The 18,227-nt window shown below is 41.1% G+C and overlaps 1 protein-coding gene across 3 annotated transcripts in view; it reads left to right on the top strand.

Moving 5' to 3' along the window:
* The window catches only part of garem (GRB2 associated, regulator of MAPK1), a 139,578-nt gene extending 126,121 nt beyond the window's left edge, over window positions 1–13,457 (top strand). For all 3 annotated transcript variants that reach the window (XM_067979770.1, XM_067979773.1, XM_067979774.1), the window contains exons 5-6: window positions 8,215–8,372; window positions 11,858–13,457. In XM_067979770.1, coding sequence (XP_067835871.1) covers window positions 8,215–8,372; window positions 11,858–12,803 — 1,104 coding nt within the window. In that variant the 3' untranslated portion in view covers window positions 12,804–13,457. The remainder of the gene's footprint in view (window positions 1–8,214; window positions 8,373–11,857) is intronic.
* Window positions 13,458–18,227: the final 4,770 nt, after the last annotated feature.

Raw genomic sequence — 18,227 nt, 5'->3', positions numbered from 1 at the left:
TTTTCTGCAGGGAGGAGGAGATAAAGAGCAGAAGGAGGATAACTAAGATTACTTAACACTTAAGCATCATTGGAACTAAAATTACTACATGGGAGTAAGCTATCCGCATCACTGAAGAATATAGCAAATTACATAACAAATCTGTCAAAACCAGGTCTCTTGATTCATGCATAAATGGCCCATATCAAGTGGTATTTACCTATGCAGATCAGAGATGTCCTAGGTTTAATCCTCAAGTTAGCTGATTGTACGCATACATTCAAGTAGGGGTTAAAGGGCAGCAGTCAGCAACATGAACCCTGCCTGATTTTCATGTTCCTAATCCAGAGACTATTTACAGCATTTCTCCATCTTCCACTCTTTCCTTCCCCCCCTCCCCCCCCCCCCCCCCCCAAACCTCATCTGGCTTAGCCAGCTGACCCTTTGAGGAGTTCATTAAAGACTAGGTTGCAATCCCTTTGCATTGCACCTATTATGCAGAGCAAAAACATTCTACTCCCTGGCAGCTATTCCTCCCCTTGTAGTACACGGAAATCCATATCTTCACTGATATAACCATATACTTCCTCTGTGGCAATTAAATCCCCTTCTGCACACCTGATCTTTCATACCCACATTTTGAGATTCTTTCAATTATAAAGATTTTTGGAGCATTACCTAAATTTTGGTGTTGTAATTTTCTCCAACTCTAGCTAAGTACATTTTGTAGCTATGCACTACCCTATGGGTTACTTTGTACCATCAGGCTGCTTTATCAGCTGGATGGAGTACTTTAATTATAATATGAAAGTTTTTGTGAGGTTCTTTATAAAGAACTAGGCAGGAGCTGGGTGATTCAGTGGGTTAGTAGACACTGACCTCTGACCTGCTAGGACCTTGCATGCCATCAATCTGGATTTGATACAAGTCTAGTCCTGTGTAGGCATATAAATAGGTCCTGGACATATAAATAGTAAACGGGTAGTAAAAGGATGGGTGGGGCCGATTAGGGAACATAAAGGAGATCTACTCATGGAGGCAGAGGGCATGGCCGAAGTACTAAATGAGTACTTTGCATCTGTCTTTACCAGGGAAGAAGATGCTGCCAGAGTCTCAGTAAAGGGAGATATAGTTGAGATACTGGATGGGCTAAAAATTGATAAAGAAGAGGTACTAAAAAGGCTAGCTCTACTTAAAGTAGATAAGTCACCCAGTCCGGATGGGCTACATCCTAGGATGCTGAGGAAAGCAAGGGTGGAAATTGCGGAGGTACTGGCCATAATCTTCCAAACATCTGTAGACACGGGGGTGGTGCCAGAGGACTGGAGAATTGCAAATGTTGCACCCTTGTTCAAAAAAGGCTATAAGCATAAACCCAGCAACTATAGGCCTGTCAGTTTAACCTCGGTGGTGGGGAAACTTTCAGAAACGATAATCCGGGACAGAATTAACAGTCACTTGGAGGAGTGTGGATTGATTAGGGAAAGCCAGCACAGATTTGTTAAAGGCAAATCATGTTTTCTTAACCTGATAGAGTTTTCTGATGAGGTAACAGAGAGGGTAGATGAGGGCAGTGCAGTTGATGTGGTGTATATGGATTTTCAAAAGGTGTTTGATAAAGTACTGTATGGTAGGCTTATCAAGATTGCGGCCCATGGAATAAAGGGGTCAGCAGCAACATGGATACAGAATTGGCTAGATGACAGGAAACAGAGAATAGTGATGACCGGTTGTTTTTCGGACTGGAGGGAAGTGTACAGTGGTGTTCCCCAGAGGTCGGTGCTGGGACCACTGCTTTTCTTGATATAAATGACTTGGACTTGGGTGTACAGGACTCAATTTCCAAATTTGCGAATGACACGAAACTTGGAAGGGTAGTGAACAGTGAGGAGGATAGTGATAGACTTCAAGAGGATATAGACAGGCTGGTGGCATGGGCGGACACGTGGCAGATGAAATTTAACGCAGAAAGATGCAAAGTGATACATTTCAGTAGGAAGAATGAGGAGCGGCTTCCTACTGAATGAGGAGCGGCAATATAAACTAAAGGGCACAATTTTATAAGGGGTACAGGAACACAGAGATCTGGGGGTATATGTGCACATATCATTGAAGGTTGCAGGGCAGGTTGAGAAAGTAGTTAAAAAACATAAGGGATCCTGGGCTTTATACATAGAGGCATAGAGTACAAAAGTATGGAAGTCATGATGAACCTTTATTAAGCCCTGGTTCGGCCACAACTGGAGTATTGTGTCCAGTTCTGGGCACCGCACTTCAGGAAAGATGTGAAGGCCTTAGAGAGGGTGCAGAAGAGATTTACTAGAATGATTCCAGGGGTGAGGGACTTCAGTTACGTGGCTAGACTGGAGAATCTGGGGTTGTTCTCCTTGGAACAGCAAAGGTTGAGAGGAGATTTGATGGAGGTATTCAAAATCATGAAGGGTCTAGACAGAGTAGATAGAGAGAAATTGTTCCCATTGGCAGAAGGGTCAAGAACCAGAGGGCATAGATTTAAGTTGATTGGCAAAAGAACCAAAGGTGACATGAGGAAAAAATTTTTTTTACACAGCGAGTGGTTACAATCTGGAATGCATTGCCTGAGGGAATGATGGAGGCAGATTCAATCTTGGCCTTCAAAAGGGAACTGTAAGTACTTGAAAGGAAAATAATTTATAGAGCGGGGGAGTGGGACTAACTGGATTTCTCTTGCATAGAGCCGGCGCGGACTCGATGGGCCGAATGGCCTCCTTCCGTGCTGTAACCTTTCAATGATTCTATGTGAAATGAGTTTGGGCAGTCTCAATGCAGTTCCTAGTGGGATTGGGCATACAGCACAAAACGGTCTTTACTGTTTTATCTGCCAATCTTTGTTTCCAATGATGTCTGTGCCGGCTCTTTGAAATAGCTATCCAACTAGTCCCACTCCCCTGCCCTGCAAATTTCTTGTTTTCACGTATATACCTAATTCCCTTTAAAAAGTTACTATTGAATCTGCTTCCACCACATTTTCAGGTAGTGCATTCCAGAATTCCAGATCATAACTTGCTGCATTAAAAAAAACAATTTCTCCATTTCCACCACCCCCGCCCCCCCGGAATATTTGCCAGTTATCTTGAGTCTGTGTCCTCTGATCATCGAATCAACCCTCCTGTCAGTGGAAACAGTTTCTCCCCATTTACTCTATCAAAACCCATCATAATTTTGAACACCTCTATCAAACCTCCCTTTAGCCTTCTCTGCTCCAAGAAGAACAGTCCCAGCTTCTACGCCTCTCCACATAACTCAAGTCCCTCATATCTGGTACCATTCTGGTAAATCTCTGCACCCTCTCCAAGGCCTTGACATCCTTCCTGAAGTGTGGTGCCCACAATACTCCAGCTAAGGCTTAACCAGTGATTTATAAAGATTTACCATAACTTCTTGCATTAAAACATGCACTGAAATCTATATATAGGTGAAATAACTGAGATCAGTAAAGGAATTGCTGCAGGAGTTCCTCAGGGCAGTGTCCTAGGCCCAACCATCTTCAGCTGCTTCATCAATGACCTTCCCTCCAGCATAAGGTCAGAAATGGGGAGGTTTGCTGATGATTGCACAGTGTTCAGTTCCATTTGCAACCCCTCAAATAATGAAGCAGTCCGAGCCCGCACGCAGCAAGACCTGGACAACATCCAGGCTTGGGCTGATAAGCGGCAAGTAACATTTGTGCCAGGCAATGACCATCTCCAACAAGAGAATCTAACCACCTCCCTTTGACATCCAACGGCATTACCATCGCCGAATCCCCCGCCATCAACATCCTGGGGGTCACCATTGACCAGAAACTTAACTGGACCAGCATATAAATACTGTGGCTACAAGAGCAGGTCAGAGGCTGGGTATTCTGTGGCGAGTGACTCACCTCCTGACTCCCCAAAGCCTTTCCACCATCTACAAGGCACAAGTCAGGAGTGTGATGGAATACTCTCCACTTGCCTGGATGAGTGCAGCTCCAACAACACTCAAGAAGCTCGACACCATCCAGGACAAAGTAGCCTGCATGATTGGCACCCCATCCACCACCCTAAACATTCACTCCCTCCACCACTGGCGCACAGTGGCTACAGTGTGTACCATCCACAGGATGCACTGCAGCAACTCGCCAAGGCTTCTTCAACAGCACCTCCCAAACCCATGACTTCTACACCTAGAAGGACAAGGGCAGCACGCACATGGGAACAATACCACCTGCACGTTCTCCTCCAAGTCCCACACCATCCCCACTTGGAAATATATTGCCATTCCTTCATTGTCGCTGGGTCAAAACCCTGGAACTCCCTACCTAACAGCACTGTGGGAGAACCTTCACCACACGGACTGCAGCGGCTCACCACCACCTTCTCAAGGGCAATTAGGGATGGGCAATAAATGCCGGCCTCGCCAGTGACGCCCACATCCCATGAATGAATAGTAAAAAAAAAATAGTTTAATCACAGATGCATTTGGTTACTAGTTTGAAGCAGTTCTTGTTGAGAATAGTATTGGGAGTGTACCAAAATAGGGAATAAAAACAGTTGTCAAAATATGTAAGGGATGATGCAAATTGGAGGCTCTATACACTATGGTGTCAGTTTTACCTTTGTGATTCCCCGTGTATTGGTGAGCACCTTATATTGACACCATCTAGCAGCCAGTTTGAGTTGTATTTTCAAAACATCAGAGAATTGGTTGTCAACCCTGGCCCCTTGGCTGAAGATGGTGTGTGGCATGGAAGACAATGAGGGAAAGAACGCATGAAGATGGATCATACCCTCACAAAAGAGCAGAAAATTGACAGTTAATCTTATATTAACAGGCAGCTAAATGTTTGTCTTTTAGCTAGTTCTGACTTGTTTTCCCCTGGTGTGGCCCCCGTTTTCGCTTCCTCAAGTCCAAGCGGTGCGGACTTGAGCGTATCCGGTGCACAACTGGTTTAGCCACCCATCACCAGATCTGGCTAGGCCACATCAAGTGGCATTGTGAACAAGATCAAAATAAAATTCGCTGCATCACACATGCACGTGAACACGTCAAAATGGGAATGGAGAGGCCTCGCTCACCTCTGCCAAAACCACCCACTACCCCAGAATCATCTGGAGCGCAAAGATAACTCCTGGTTTCTTTTTTCCACAACCAACTATATCCTTAAACCTCTCTCTCCTGCCCCCTCAACCTCAACAAGTGTAAGGAGCTCATGGACCTTTTTTTCACTAAGACTGAGACCATCCATTCAGCTACCTCTTCTGCTCCCCCCAATCCCCATGCTCACAAAGCCAAGCCTTTCCCCAGGATCTCTCCATGCCCCATCACTGAGCTTGGGCCCCTCTCTAGTTACTCTCCCTTCTACCCCCGTGCCATCTCCAAGACCCACCATTCCATCTAAACTGCTGACCTTCATTCCTGACCCCCAGATATTGTAAATGTTTCCCTGTTATCAGTTACAGTCCCTCTCCGTCTCAAAACCGCCATCAGCACTCCCCTCAAAACCTACGTACGACCCTTTAGTCCTTGCAACCTACCACTCCATCTCCAACCTCCCTTTCCCTTCAGAGCTATTGCCTCCCAAATCCATGCCCATCCTTCCTAAAATAAATAAATAAATAAATTCCTGTTTGAATCTTTCCAATTGGGTTACCCCAACACAGCCACAGCATTGAAACGGCCTTAACCAAAGTCACAAATGACATCCTCTGACGCTGATGCAGCCTTTGACATAATTGACCACACCATCCTCCTACAATACCCCTCCTCTGTAGTCCAGTTGAATGCGACTGCCCTCACTTAGTTCCACTCTTACCTATCTAATTGTAGCCAGAGCATCTCTGGCAATGGCTTCTCTTCCCACCTACATTACGTCTGCATCCCTCATGGGTCTATCTTTGGTTCACCCTCCTTTTCCTCGTCTACATACTGCCCTTTGGCAATATCATTGATGGTATGGAGTCAGCTTCCACATGTATGCTGATGACACCCAACTGTACTTCTCCGGTATCTCTTAACCCTTCCACTGCCGAGACTGACGCCATTGTCATCAGCCCTTGCCACCAACTCTTTATTCTTGCCACCGATTCCGCCCCTTTCCCCGGCCACTGATGCTGAACCAGACTGTTTGCAACTTCAGTACCCTATTTGATCCCTTATCCTCTTCAGCACAAGATCGCCCACTTCCACGTCCATAACATGTACCTCCTCCACTCCTACCTGCTGCTGAATCCCTCATTCATGCCTTTGTTACCTCCAGACACTACTATTCCAAAGCTCTCCATAGACTTTCTCATCCCTGTGTTTAAATCTCTTCCTGGCCTTGCACCCCCTCCAACTTTACAAACCCCACCCCGGCTGCAAACTCTCCGTTCCTTTGACTCTGGCCTGGCTGTGCCATTAGCTGTCAAGACCCCATGCTCTGAAATTCGCTCCCTAAATCCTATAGCTTTTTCATCTCCTACTTACAACCCTCCTTAAACCGACCTCTTCGACCAAGCTTTTTGTCACTGTTCCTAATATTTCCTTCTTTGGCTCGGTGTCCCATGTTTTGATTATGCCTCTGTGAAGCACCTTGGGACTTTTTTTTTACATTAAAGGCACAGTATAAATGCAATTTGTTGTATGTTGGTTTGCGTTCATAAAAACTTCTGGTACTGCTTCGTTATTTTAGCTGTAAAAATAGATCATACTTCTTACATCATAGATCTTAGATCATATTTATTATAAAGGTATTAATGTCAGATTGGTGATTTTGAAATACTTTCGTTCTACATTGTATACTTTATGTCGGCAAGACTCTCAAAAGATGACTAATTGGGCATTCAAAGCTTTTATTATCAGAAGGGAGAGGACCTCACTAAAATAATGTACTGTAAATAGTTACCCAATTTGTACATATCACAGTTCAGATTACTTCAACAAATCTTCAGATTTGGCTACGCAGTAGAACAAAAATGCAAAATGCTGGAAACACTTAGCTGGTCAGACAACATCTCCAAAGAGAACAGATAAATTATCGATTCAGGTGTGGACCCTTCGTTTATTTGTACTATGGGAACCGAGCTGCTTGTGATTATTGGGTAAGTGATGTTTGCTGGTCAGACTTGGTAGTTGGAAGAATAAATGGCAGCTGAGAGAGAACAAACTGAGTGTGTGGGGACTGCAGAGCAGCTGGGGAAGTGGCTAATTTCTCGTAGCCGGTAGAGAACAAGTGGTGACTAGCAGGAAAAGAGTTGAGTGCTTGTGTGCTGCATTGTATTTACTAGATGGGTTAGATACTTTGAGTGAAAATGAACTATTCTCAGGATTTGACTGTGCTTCCAGCTTTCCTGATACTTTTGGATTTAAAAAAAAATGTTACAGCTCCTCCATTTCTCCTAGTAATACCTTCAATTGAAAATCTACAATGAGGTGACCTCCACCATTAGAAAACCTAACTTGACTGGGTTCCATTAGAACTGTTTAGAAGCTCATGTGATGTCATTCCAGAAACATTTAAGGGTTAAGTCTATTTCCTCGTTACATTAACCCTTTGCATTTTAGTTCTAAATTATTTCCTTTCCCTGGATGTGGATGGCATATGGAGACTCATCAGTCAGGTGAGTCGCTTGCTTTCAGTTCTGCCCCATTGCTCTCAAACCAGCCACTATGAAATTAGTGATTTCCTCTCTGTGGGTGAAAAAAACAACTGCTTTATAGTTGGTGCTTACTTGCACAAATGTAGCTGAGATTAGGAACTTAGTGTAGGGAATCATGGATGCAAACCTGTATCTCATCATTTCTTGCTCCAGTTCACTAGACTACTGCAATGCCATGATTCTGAGGTACTAGTTTTCAATTGAAAGTAAATGTTTTAAGAACTTTAGTCTGTTGCAGTAGCTTAAAGACACAAAGTATGCAAAAATTCAAATATACCACGTTATTGCCCATTAAATGCTGGCCTCGCCAGTGACACCCACATCCCATGGACGAATTTTTAAAAATGTTAACCCTATACAGTGCTACAGCTACTTTGGAAAGTATGAAACTTCTGCTCAATTATGATAATGTACGTGATTTAGTACAAATTGCATCAGTTACCCCTTTTCCCAAATGCTGGCAATTTAATTGAGTTTCTCTACAACTTTAAACCATTCAAATTGATTCTGGTTCTAAAATTTTAAAATAGATTCTGTAAGCTCTTTTTGCAAATTTATAAGTATCTGTTCAGTATAGCATTGTTTCCTTTGGCAGGTAAAAGAAGAATGCAGACTTCTGAATGCCCCACCAGTCCCACCACGGAATGCCAAGCCATCATCGCACAGCCCATCAATTCCTCCTCGGCAAGTACGCCAACAGACACGTTCTCCCAGCCCAACACTATCTTACTATTCTTCTGGATTGCATAACATGTAAGAAATTATTACCAGGTGTATTATGTAAGGTGGCAGCATGACTATCTGACTTCAGCTTTTGAGCATTGGATTTGGAAGGACTGGAAAAATATACTTTGAAATTATTGAGATTGTGGATCATGTGATGAGGTATGGCAGACTCCCTGTTAGTAATTGACCTGTTTGAAAGCTTTAAATTTAGCAAGACAAGTAAGTAAATTTGGAATATTGTATATTAGCCAGTGCCATCTTAACCATTTACTGGGGCCATTTTATTTGGAAAAAGTAGGAAATCCCAAGCATAACATACTACTGTGCAAATTCTGCAGACTTGAGTTAATATGAAAACAATGCAAATCTTCCTTTTGATTCAAATATTGTCTGTTATGCTGACATATATTGTGGCACACTTGGTGGCCCTTTTGTAAATGCAGTGAAACATCTTGCCATCAAACCGAATTTTGAAATTATAATTGGAGTGTTAATAATTGCCTTCTCCAACCTGCCATTTTATTATTGGTTTCATGTTCCTTTCATTTCAGCAGGAATGAATATATAGTTGTTGCCTTTTAAAATGGAGATAAGTTGCAAATTGTAATTAGTATTTAAGTTTTATTTGGTTTACATTTACGTGAGTACTCTAATATTAAACGGGCTTCCCTTTATAAATATCAATTGCAATTCTAGTACAAATAAAAGTTTCCTGTGCAATCATCTTCTAATAATATGACTCATGTTTTTGCTGAGTTTTTTTATTTTAGATACATTTTTTTGAGGTTCAACATCTCCGATCTCCTCCATAAGTGAGCCCACGTCTATGTTCCCGAGAATGCTTTCACTTGCTTAGGTATATAGGTAAATTTGTAACGCACCCAGGCAACAGAGAGCCCTCTTCATTTTGTTTCATAGAATCATAGAAGTTTACAACATGGAAACAGGCCCTTCGGCCCAACATGTCCATGTCGCCCAGTTTATACCACTAAGCTAGTCCCAATTGCCTGCACTTGGCCCATATCCCTCTATACCCATCTTACCCATGTAACTGTCCAAATGCTTTTTAAAAGACAAAATTGTACCCGCCTCTACTACTGCCTCCGGCATCTCGTTCCAGACACTCACCACCCTTTGAGTGAAAAAATTGCCCCTCTGGACCCTTTTGTATCTCTCCCCTCTCACCTTAAATCTATGCCCCCTCGTTATAGACTCCCCTACCTTTGGGAAAAGATTTTGACTATCTACCTTATCTATGCCCCTCATTATTTTATAGACTTCTATAAGATCACCCCTAAACCTCCTACTCTCCAGGGAAAGAAGTCTCAGTCTATCCAACCTCTCCCTATAAGTCAAACCATCAAGTCCCGGTAGCATCCTAGTAAATCTTTTCTGCACTAACATAACTCTGGATTTTAGTCCAGGCCTCTGGATTACTAGTCCAGTAACATAACCACTGTGCTACCGTACCCTTATGACTGGCTTACTGGTTTTATCATATGCCCGTGCAATATCTATCTTGTCTTTGCAAGGAAGCAGAATAATACTGTAGTAGACTGTGACTTATTTTACTGCTTAATCAATGTGTTTGGCAGTTAAAGCCCAAGTGAGCAGTTGCAATCACACACTAGATTTTACAGTAGTTTTTAATGATCAGCTATCTCTAGTAAGTAGGAAATAGCATAGTTGCAACACTTGCACTAGACTGTAAAAATATTGTGGTTTTTCTTCTCACTGTCCATGGAATCTATCAAGCCTTTCTCTCTGCGAAGACTCCAATTTGAACCAGACAGGCTAATGAGTACTTTCCAAAAAATGACCAGGGCCAAGTGAATATAAATAACAAGTTTTAAAAGAGAGCATCTTTCTCTGCTTCAGATGTTTATCTACCTTTCCCTTAAAAGATGCAGTGGTTTCTGCCTCAGTTACTCCATGTTGCAAAACATTCCAGGCTCTTAATTTGGTGATTCTCCTAACCTTTCCCCTCACACTTGGTGACAATTTTAAACTGATGATCCCTCGTCACTATCTCCCAACCACAGGAAATGGGTTGATCATCCTATCAAAACCTTTCATAATTTCTCCTCTTAACTTTCTCTGCTCCAGTGGAAATGGCCAGTATCCATTATATCATAACTGTAATTTCCCATCTCTAGTATTCTTGTGAATGGGCACTGTATGCTCTCTATAGCTTCAGTTTCCTTTCTATAATTGGAACCCCAAAGCCAACACAGCATTCTAACTGGCCGATATCATGGCTTTATACAAATTTATCATTACCACTTCACTCTTGTACACTACGCCTCTACTTTTAAAAAAAAAAGTACAAAATGTGATTAACTTTTTTATGGCTGTATCTTCCTGCACTTGCACTTTCAAGGAATTATGTATTTGAACCACTAGTTCACTGTTCCGTTACATCTTTCAGCACCTTTCTGTTGACTTCATTCTCTTCTCCCAATCCTTGTTTTTCCTAACAAAGTGCATTATTTTACACTTCTCTGCATTAAATTGCTCTGCCATCTGTTTACTTATTCTGCTAACCGGTCTGTCCTTCTGAAATATTTTACAGTCTTTGCTTGTGGCCAGTCCCTTACTTTTGTATTGTCAAGAAATGTTGATATTTTACTCCCCAGGCCAAGTGCAAATATATCGATATATCTCTGTCTCTGCCGCGCCTCTCCCCCCCGCCCCCCCACCTCCCCCCACTCTCTCTCTCCCTCTCTCCTCACACTCTTTCCCCCCCCCCCCCCCACCCAAGGTGTCTGTCTGCCGTTCCGCCTCCCATTGCATCTCTCCCTGCGTGTCTGTCTCTATATATTAAAGTGGGCCCTTGGGTACTTCACTTTCAGCATTCTCCAATCTGTGCAACATCGTTGACACTTTGTTTCCTGTCTGTCACCCAACTTTCTATCCATATTAACACAAAAAGCAAGAAACTGCAGATGCTGGAAATCTGAAATAAAAACCAAAAGTACTGGAAACACAGCAGATCAGTCAGCATCTGTGGAGAGAGAAACATAGGGTTAATGTTTCAGGTCGATGACCTTTTGTCAGAACAGTTAGAATCTTAATATGGTATCCCAATGGCTGAGTTAGTAAAGCCAATGTGTAAGTGAGCTATTCAGACTAGGCCAGACAATTTAATTAGCCCTCTTATCAGTAAAACAGAGCTGATGTTTACTGAATTTTCAGACATTGATTTCCCTGCACTTGTTTAATTGAACAATGTATGTGTTAGTTAGTCACAAATGTGTTTGTATTTAGCGGCTTGTACTAGATCTCCATTTTTAAAACTACAAGTTTTACTGTGTTACTTTGAACTGGTAAAATTGTCTAACATTGCTTTTGAGCCCTAATGTTTGCATTTTGCATTTAGTACATTGCTTGAAATGCTCAGTTAACTTGAAATCAGTTGTCTCCTGGATAGTGTCAGATGAGAAGGGGGTCTACTATAGGAGGAAAATATTGTATTTTCAAGTGCTTAAAATGATTTACTTTAATGTTTACAGTGGTGCCACAGAGAATGATGCTCCTCCACCCAGTGAGAAGCAGTCCCCAGCTTCCTGTTACCCTTGTAACTGGATCAACTCTAGCGCTTTGGAGAGCGGAACTAAATCCCCCCTCAGAAGCCCCATATTGGACTGCCCTTCAAATCGATCATCATGGCCAAACCAACATAATGGGGATATTGATGACCGAGATGTTGGTAATTTTGGATCTGAACACAGAAGTTATTACAGTTATCCTCGTCACAAAATGCCAAGTACTCCAAAGAGTAATGTGCCAGTACACTTTCAGTATGATAGCATTGAGTGTGCTGTGGGCTGTGAGGGGCTTCCAGTTAATGCCTTCCCTGAACAGCAACGATCCAAGGATGGAGGATTTCACTTTATTCCTACTGGATGTCCAAGATCTATCAGTTATTCCTCAGAAGGATATGGAGAAAAATCTTTAGCAGATAACACACAGCAAAGTCAGTCATGCCCCACCTTACCACCACGTGCATTGAAATTCAATGATGAGGAACTAGTTGATCTAGAAGCATTATTTCTGCCTTCGCCTATAGACGGGGCTGAGGACGAGCCTCAGATTTGTTCAACAGATCTACCTGAAGACAATAATTTTGGTAACAAAGGTACACAGGATGTATTTTCTATTCCTTATCCTTTATTTTCTTCTCCTTTGCACCTGCAATTAGTACCACGTTCATGTGGTGATGGGTCACCTTGGCAGCCACCATCTGACCTTTGTGGACTTTCTATAGAAGTGGTGTCAAAGTGCCTGCGGTTTATAGGTCTACCTGAGGAGGTTGTGTCACTATTTGTGGCTGAAAAAATTGACGGAAATTTACTTGTACAGCTTACAGAAGAGATCCTGTCTGAAGACTTTAAGCTTAGCAAACTCCAAATTAAGAAACTCTTGCAGTTCATCAGTGGCTGGAGACCCAAGATGTAGTGCTATGACTCAAATGACATGGATGCAGAGTGTCTGACCTCAACATCTATTGTTTTGCACTAAATAGACATTTTTGTATGTATAAAATCAGTGCTATGGCAATGAATGGTTTGTTTGTAAAGGTACTAAATAACTTTTTTTGTACGCTAATGAAACTGACATCCTAGAAGAGAAATTACCTTGCTGAAAGTGTGCCTTGTGCATCACTCAGCTATCACTGACTGCTTGAATTATCAAAAGAATAAAAGTAAAATGGGTTGTTCCACAAATTGCTGTAATTGCAGTCAAATTGCAAATGATTTGTTGTGAGATGATCCTCTGTACTAAGTGTTGGATTCTTGATCAAAAGGTCTACTAGGCTTGTCTCAGATTGTTGACATACAGAATTGCGTTCTAACTACTTTTATGGGTCTAGGCTTCTGTTTAGCCACTGTATTCATGTTAGATTCTCGGCAATTAATGTATAAATTGACAGTCACACTTGTTTTTACTACTGGACATAGGATTTTATTTTGCCGCGGCACATACAAATGGAGATTAATAAGAATACCTAGTTTTTTTTTGTGATGATCTTGGAATGACTAAACTGAACAAATTGACTTTACAACAGATACAACCATTTAATATAATAAACCCATGAGAGTCTCATTGAAATGTTGAGTGGAGTCACAAAATTTACTGCTTCTGTCTGAAATTCTCGAGACTCTCTAAGTTTTTTCTATTTCATACCTAATTTGAACATAGAAATCTCCTGATATTAGGTTGATGAACAGACTTGCTGAAAATGTTTTCCCAGCAAAATGGACTTACAGGGTTTTTTGAACTATCACCAACTTCTAAATGTAGCACTATAAGTTAACTGGTATTTCTGTTCCTTTTTCAGCTTTATAATTTAAAATTGCTAGTCCAAAGTAGTCTGGAAATATTTTGTGCAGTTATCTCTGAAATAGTATCATTGAAGTGGACTGAGTTGCACTCTCCAGGAGCTACATAAAGTTCACAAAATGCAGAGCAAGACCCAGAAGTTGTCACTTCATGATGTTGCTGAAGAAATTCTTCCCTCCTATCTTGTCATTTTTAAGTGTGCTCTTACCAGCAATTTTTAAAACCATAAAATAGTAGGACAATAACTGCAACAAATTTAACAACCTCCATTCTACAGCAAGATGGATACACAAAGGGCTAGATTCCACCCATTCATAACCAATGGGTGGAGAATGTGGTCTGATGTTGAGACTGATTCTCTGCAAATCAGGCCTTTCATTTAGATTGTAATCTTAATCTTTTGTCTACATAAGAGTGACTGCCCTTCAAAGTAATTAATTGTGAAGTGTTTTGAGACGTTTGAGAGGTGTGGTAAGCCACTATATAAATGCAAATCTTTCCACATGTGCTCCTTTCATGTCAAGGTGCCTTTTTTCCCTTTTGTTTCTGCAGGTTATAGCTGAGCTTGAAGCTCTTGAAGTAGACTCATCATATGTTTTCTCTCTTCCTCTCACTCATTGTCAATCTGTTGCTCCAGTGATCAAAAACAGCAACATGCAAAAACACTGGGTTTATGTATCCCGATAAATAGATGTCAAGAAACCAGATGAATCCAAGTTTGCTGACTATACAAAGCTAGGTGGGAAAGTAAGCTATAAGGAGGACAGAGAGTCTGCAAAGGTATATAGACAGGTTAAGTGAATGGACAAGAAGGTGGCACATGGAGTATAATGTGGGAAAATATTAGGTTATTCACTTTAGTAGGAAGAATAGAAAAACAGAATATTTTTTAAATGGTGAGAAACTATTAAATGTTGGTGTTCAGAGATTTGGGTGTCCTTGCACATTAAACATGGAAAGTTAACATGCAGGTACAGCAAGCAATTAGGAAAGCAAATGGTATGTTGGCCTTTATTGCAAGGGGATTAGAATATAAGAGTAAAGATGTCTTGCTGCAATTGCACAGGGCTTTGGTGAGTCCACACCTGGAGTACTGTGTACAGTTTTGCTCTCCTTACCTAAGGAAGGATCTACTTTCCTTAGAGGGGGTGCAACAAAGGTTCACTAGATTGATTCCTGGGATTAAGAGGGTTGTCCTATGAGGAAGGATTGAGTAGAATGGGCCTATATTCTCTGGAGTTTAGAAGAATGATAGGTGATCTTGTTGAAACATGTAAGATTCAGAGAGGGCTTGACAGGGTAGATGTTGAGAGGCTGTTTCTCCTGGCTGGAGAGTCTAGAACTAGGGGGCATAGTCGCAGAATAAGGGGTCAGTCATTTAGGACAGATGAGAAATTTCTTCACTGAGGGTTGGGAATCTTTGGAATTCTCTACCCCAGAGGGCTGTGGCTGCTGAGTCATTGAGTATATTCAAGACTGAATGGATAGATTTTTGGACTCTTAAGGGAACCAAGGGATACAGGGATCGGGCGGAAAAGTGGGGTTGAGTTCAAAGATCAACCATAATCTTATTGAATGGTGGAGCAGGCTCGAGGGATCGTATGGCCGACTCCTGCTCTTATTTCTTATGTTCTTATGTTTTTCACCTGCACTCCTCACTAAGGAACTGTCTGGGGTTTATTGCCTGGCTTTAAGTCTAGGAGTGAACAATACCTAAATTTGACTTGCCAAACTTTCTAACATCACCCAGTTTTGATTGAATATGAATTCCCATTACCAACCCACAAGCTACAGAGTAAATTAATTAACCCTTTCTTGCCAAATCATCAAAGAAGTCAGACAGCAAGTCATTTATTAATTATAATTAGCACTACTTAAACACTGAGTATACAAACAATTAATATATATATAAATAGTTGTGGACAGGGTCATCTAGCAGTTTGAATAACAAATAACTCCGTCTATTAATTATTTAACAAAATGAATAACAGATTGTAAAAGTCGTTCAGTAGCATCACCATAATTCAGCATTAACTGGATTTCTGATTATCAAATTCTAGTTGAGATCTGTTTCTGAGACTGAGATAAATTGGTGTTAATTTAGTATTAAACTCCTTAGATAGCTGACAAGTTAACAGCACTGGATGGACAGTCTATTTAGATTGGAGTCTATGTGCTGCTGATTAGCAATGTTTCCAGAGCTTGTACAACCTTGTCCTCATGAACAGCATGGTTGAGTTGATCATCCTGCTCCCCTGGGACAATGGCGTAGCTTCTGGAGCAGTTGATGAGGCCTTTTGGTGGCGGGGTTATCTGTTCCACTTGGATCCGGTTAAACACACCTTAACCACGATTGACCATACCTGAGCCAGCTAGGATTAACTCTTGCCTTCCTTCATCTCAGAAAATATGTACAATTAAGTGACACACTTATCTCAGCCTATAATTGTCTGGTATTGCCGTACAATCTGAATTCTATTACCTTTTACTCTTTGTCCTAGATATACTTTGTACTTGTGCAGATACCCTTCTACATCTGCTCGGTCAGGATTACTGCAGAAGACTACACAGGACAAAGAGAATCTTTTAAATAAGAGAATCTAAAGAATTTTAAGTGAATGAGAGAATCTACTAATGGGTGTGCCAAGCACCCACTTTAAATACCTTAAGTTCAAAGAAAAACCCCTTTGACAAACTGGGTAACTCATGTCAATCATTTCTAACAACCATGCAAGGGTTTTTGATAAGTTAATGAGGCATGGATACCTAGGCATGCCGGACTGTGCTGCTCCCTAACTTCTCGCTTTTTCTTTAACAAAGGGTCCTATACGGGACCTGATGAGGCATAACATATTTATGCCCTGCCAATTAACTTTTTGTGTGATAACGCTCCTGTGAAGCACCTTGAGACATTTTACTACGTTGAAGGTGCTATATAAATGCAAGTTGTGAACTATTTTTGAGCACAGTATTTAATGTTGGCTGTCTTATCAGAACATTCCATACTAGTGATTAAATATGTTTTAGTTTTTGATTTCCCAACATTCAATTTAACCACTGACAATTTTCTTGGACAGCTTTAAATTGAAACTCCATTTAGAGAACACATTTTAGGCAATTTACAGGGCAATTTTCCTATACACAAGACTTAAAGATTGTCAAATAGAATTCAATATTTAAAATCATTGCTGTTTTCAACTACAGCTCAGCAGCACTCCCTATTTATGGTCAAAACCAAACCACAGGTACTTAAGCAAAATGGCTTTGCAAGTTGGCAGAGGAAGTATTGAGATTAACTGATTTTGGAAGACAAAAGTGGTTGTCCCTCACCACACCTGCCACCTTTGAGACTAACTGCCAAGGCATCAAGCACATTCAGAAGCATAGAACAAGGTAGCTAAGAATGACTTTAGTGAACATTTCAATACAGTCCTTCACTTTACTTGCTGAGCTTTCACAGATGATTAGGTTCTCTTTGGTAGCCTTCCTATTTATATGAGTATACAGATGAAAGTGTGTGCCCTGTCCTAGTTGGAAAGGACAGCAAGTACTTGATATACGAGCACTGCAACTCCAGCTGCGGGATTTCTGGCAAGTTGCAGGGTTAGTGATGAATGGATACTACTTACAATTTTAGGCTTTGCCAGATATTTCCTTCATATGAATTGTCAAAGATCACTCCCATAAGGGAGCCCTTGCTTCCTATGAACCAAAGTTTGACTTTATATGCACAATATTTGGTGATGTACTGTTACTCAGGCACTAAACTTGTTAACATATTTAGCTTACTGGATCTGAAGCAAGCCCTCTTGTGTCTAATCTTTGAACAGCAGAAGAATAAACACTATCAAACGGTCACTTAGCCATAAACTATAAATCAGATTTATTAATTAAAAGTAGCCACTAGCAACAAACCAGAGCAGAAGCTTTCACTTGAAAACAGATTTATATTGACTTATACCTCTGGGGTACAAAATAAGACATGGTTCTTCATTGGCTGTGAAGACAATGGGGGTGTATAAATTTATTCTTTCTTTCACTTAACTCTTAATATTAAATCTGGACCATCATCCCTAACTTACCTGAGGTTTCGACCTCTATCTCAGACTCAGAAGAACTGACTGGTTGGCAGTATGCTGCCTGAGATATACCTTTCATACCTTTTGAAGTTCAAAATCCGGATACAGGAAATCAAAAAGTGGATTTAACATTTGAAAAAGTTCATCAACGGTGTGATAGTTTCCTGAGCTGAAGTAGATGATAGCTATCAATCCATTTGTATGTGATACCAAGCCATTTACCTTGAACTAATTGTTTCAAGACCAAAAAAGGAGTTTGTATAAAGTCTTGCGATCACTGTATTTGCATATAAAAAATGTAATGTCTATAGCTCCCCCTTAATGGTGATTTATAACCACCCATAAGGAATATTGATTCTACCCTAATCCAGAGTAACTAAACCTGCAGTAAAACACATTTAAAGTGACTAGCCACATTACATGCATAAAGACCTGGATATAAACTTGGAGCCGGGGAGGG

The sequence above is a fragment of the Heptranchias perlo genome, chromosome 3 (assembly GCF_035084215.1).
Source record: "Heptranchias perlo isolate sHepPer1 chromosome 3, sHepPer1.hap1, whole genome shotgun sequence".
Classification (NCBI taxonomy): domain Eukaryota; kingdom Metazoa; phylum Chordata; class Chondrichthyes; order Hexanchiformes; family Hexanchidae; genus Heptranchias; species Heptranchias perlo.
The sequence above is the reverse complement of the archived record's forward strand: the minus strand, read 5'-3'. Positions and strand labels throughout refer to the sequence as shown.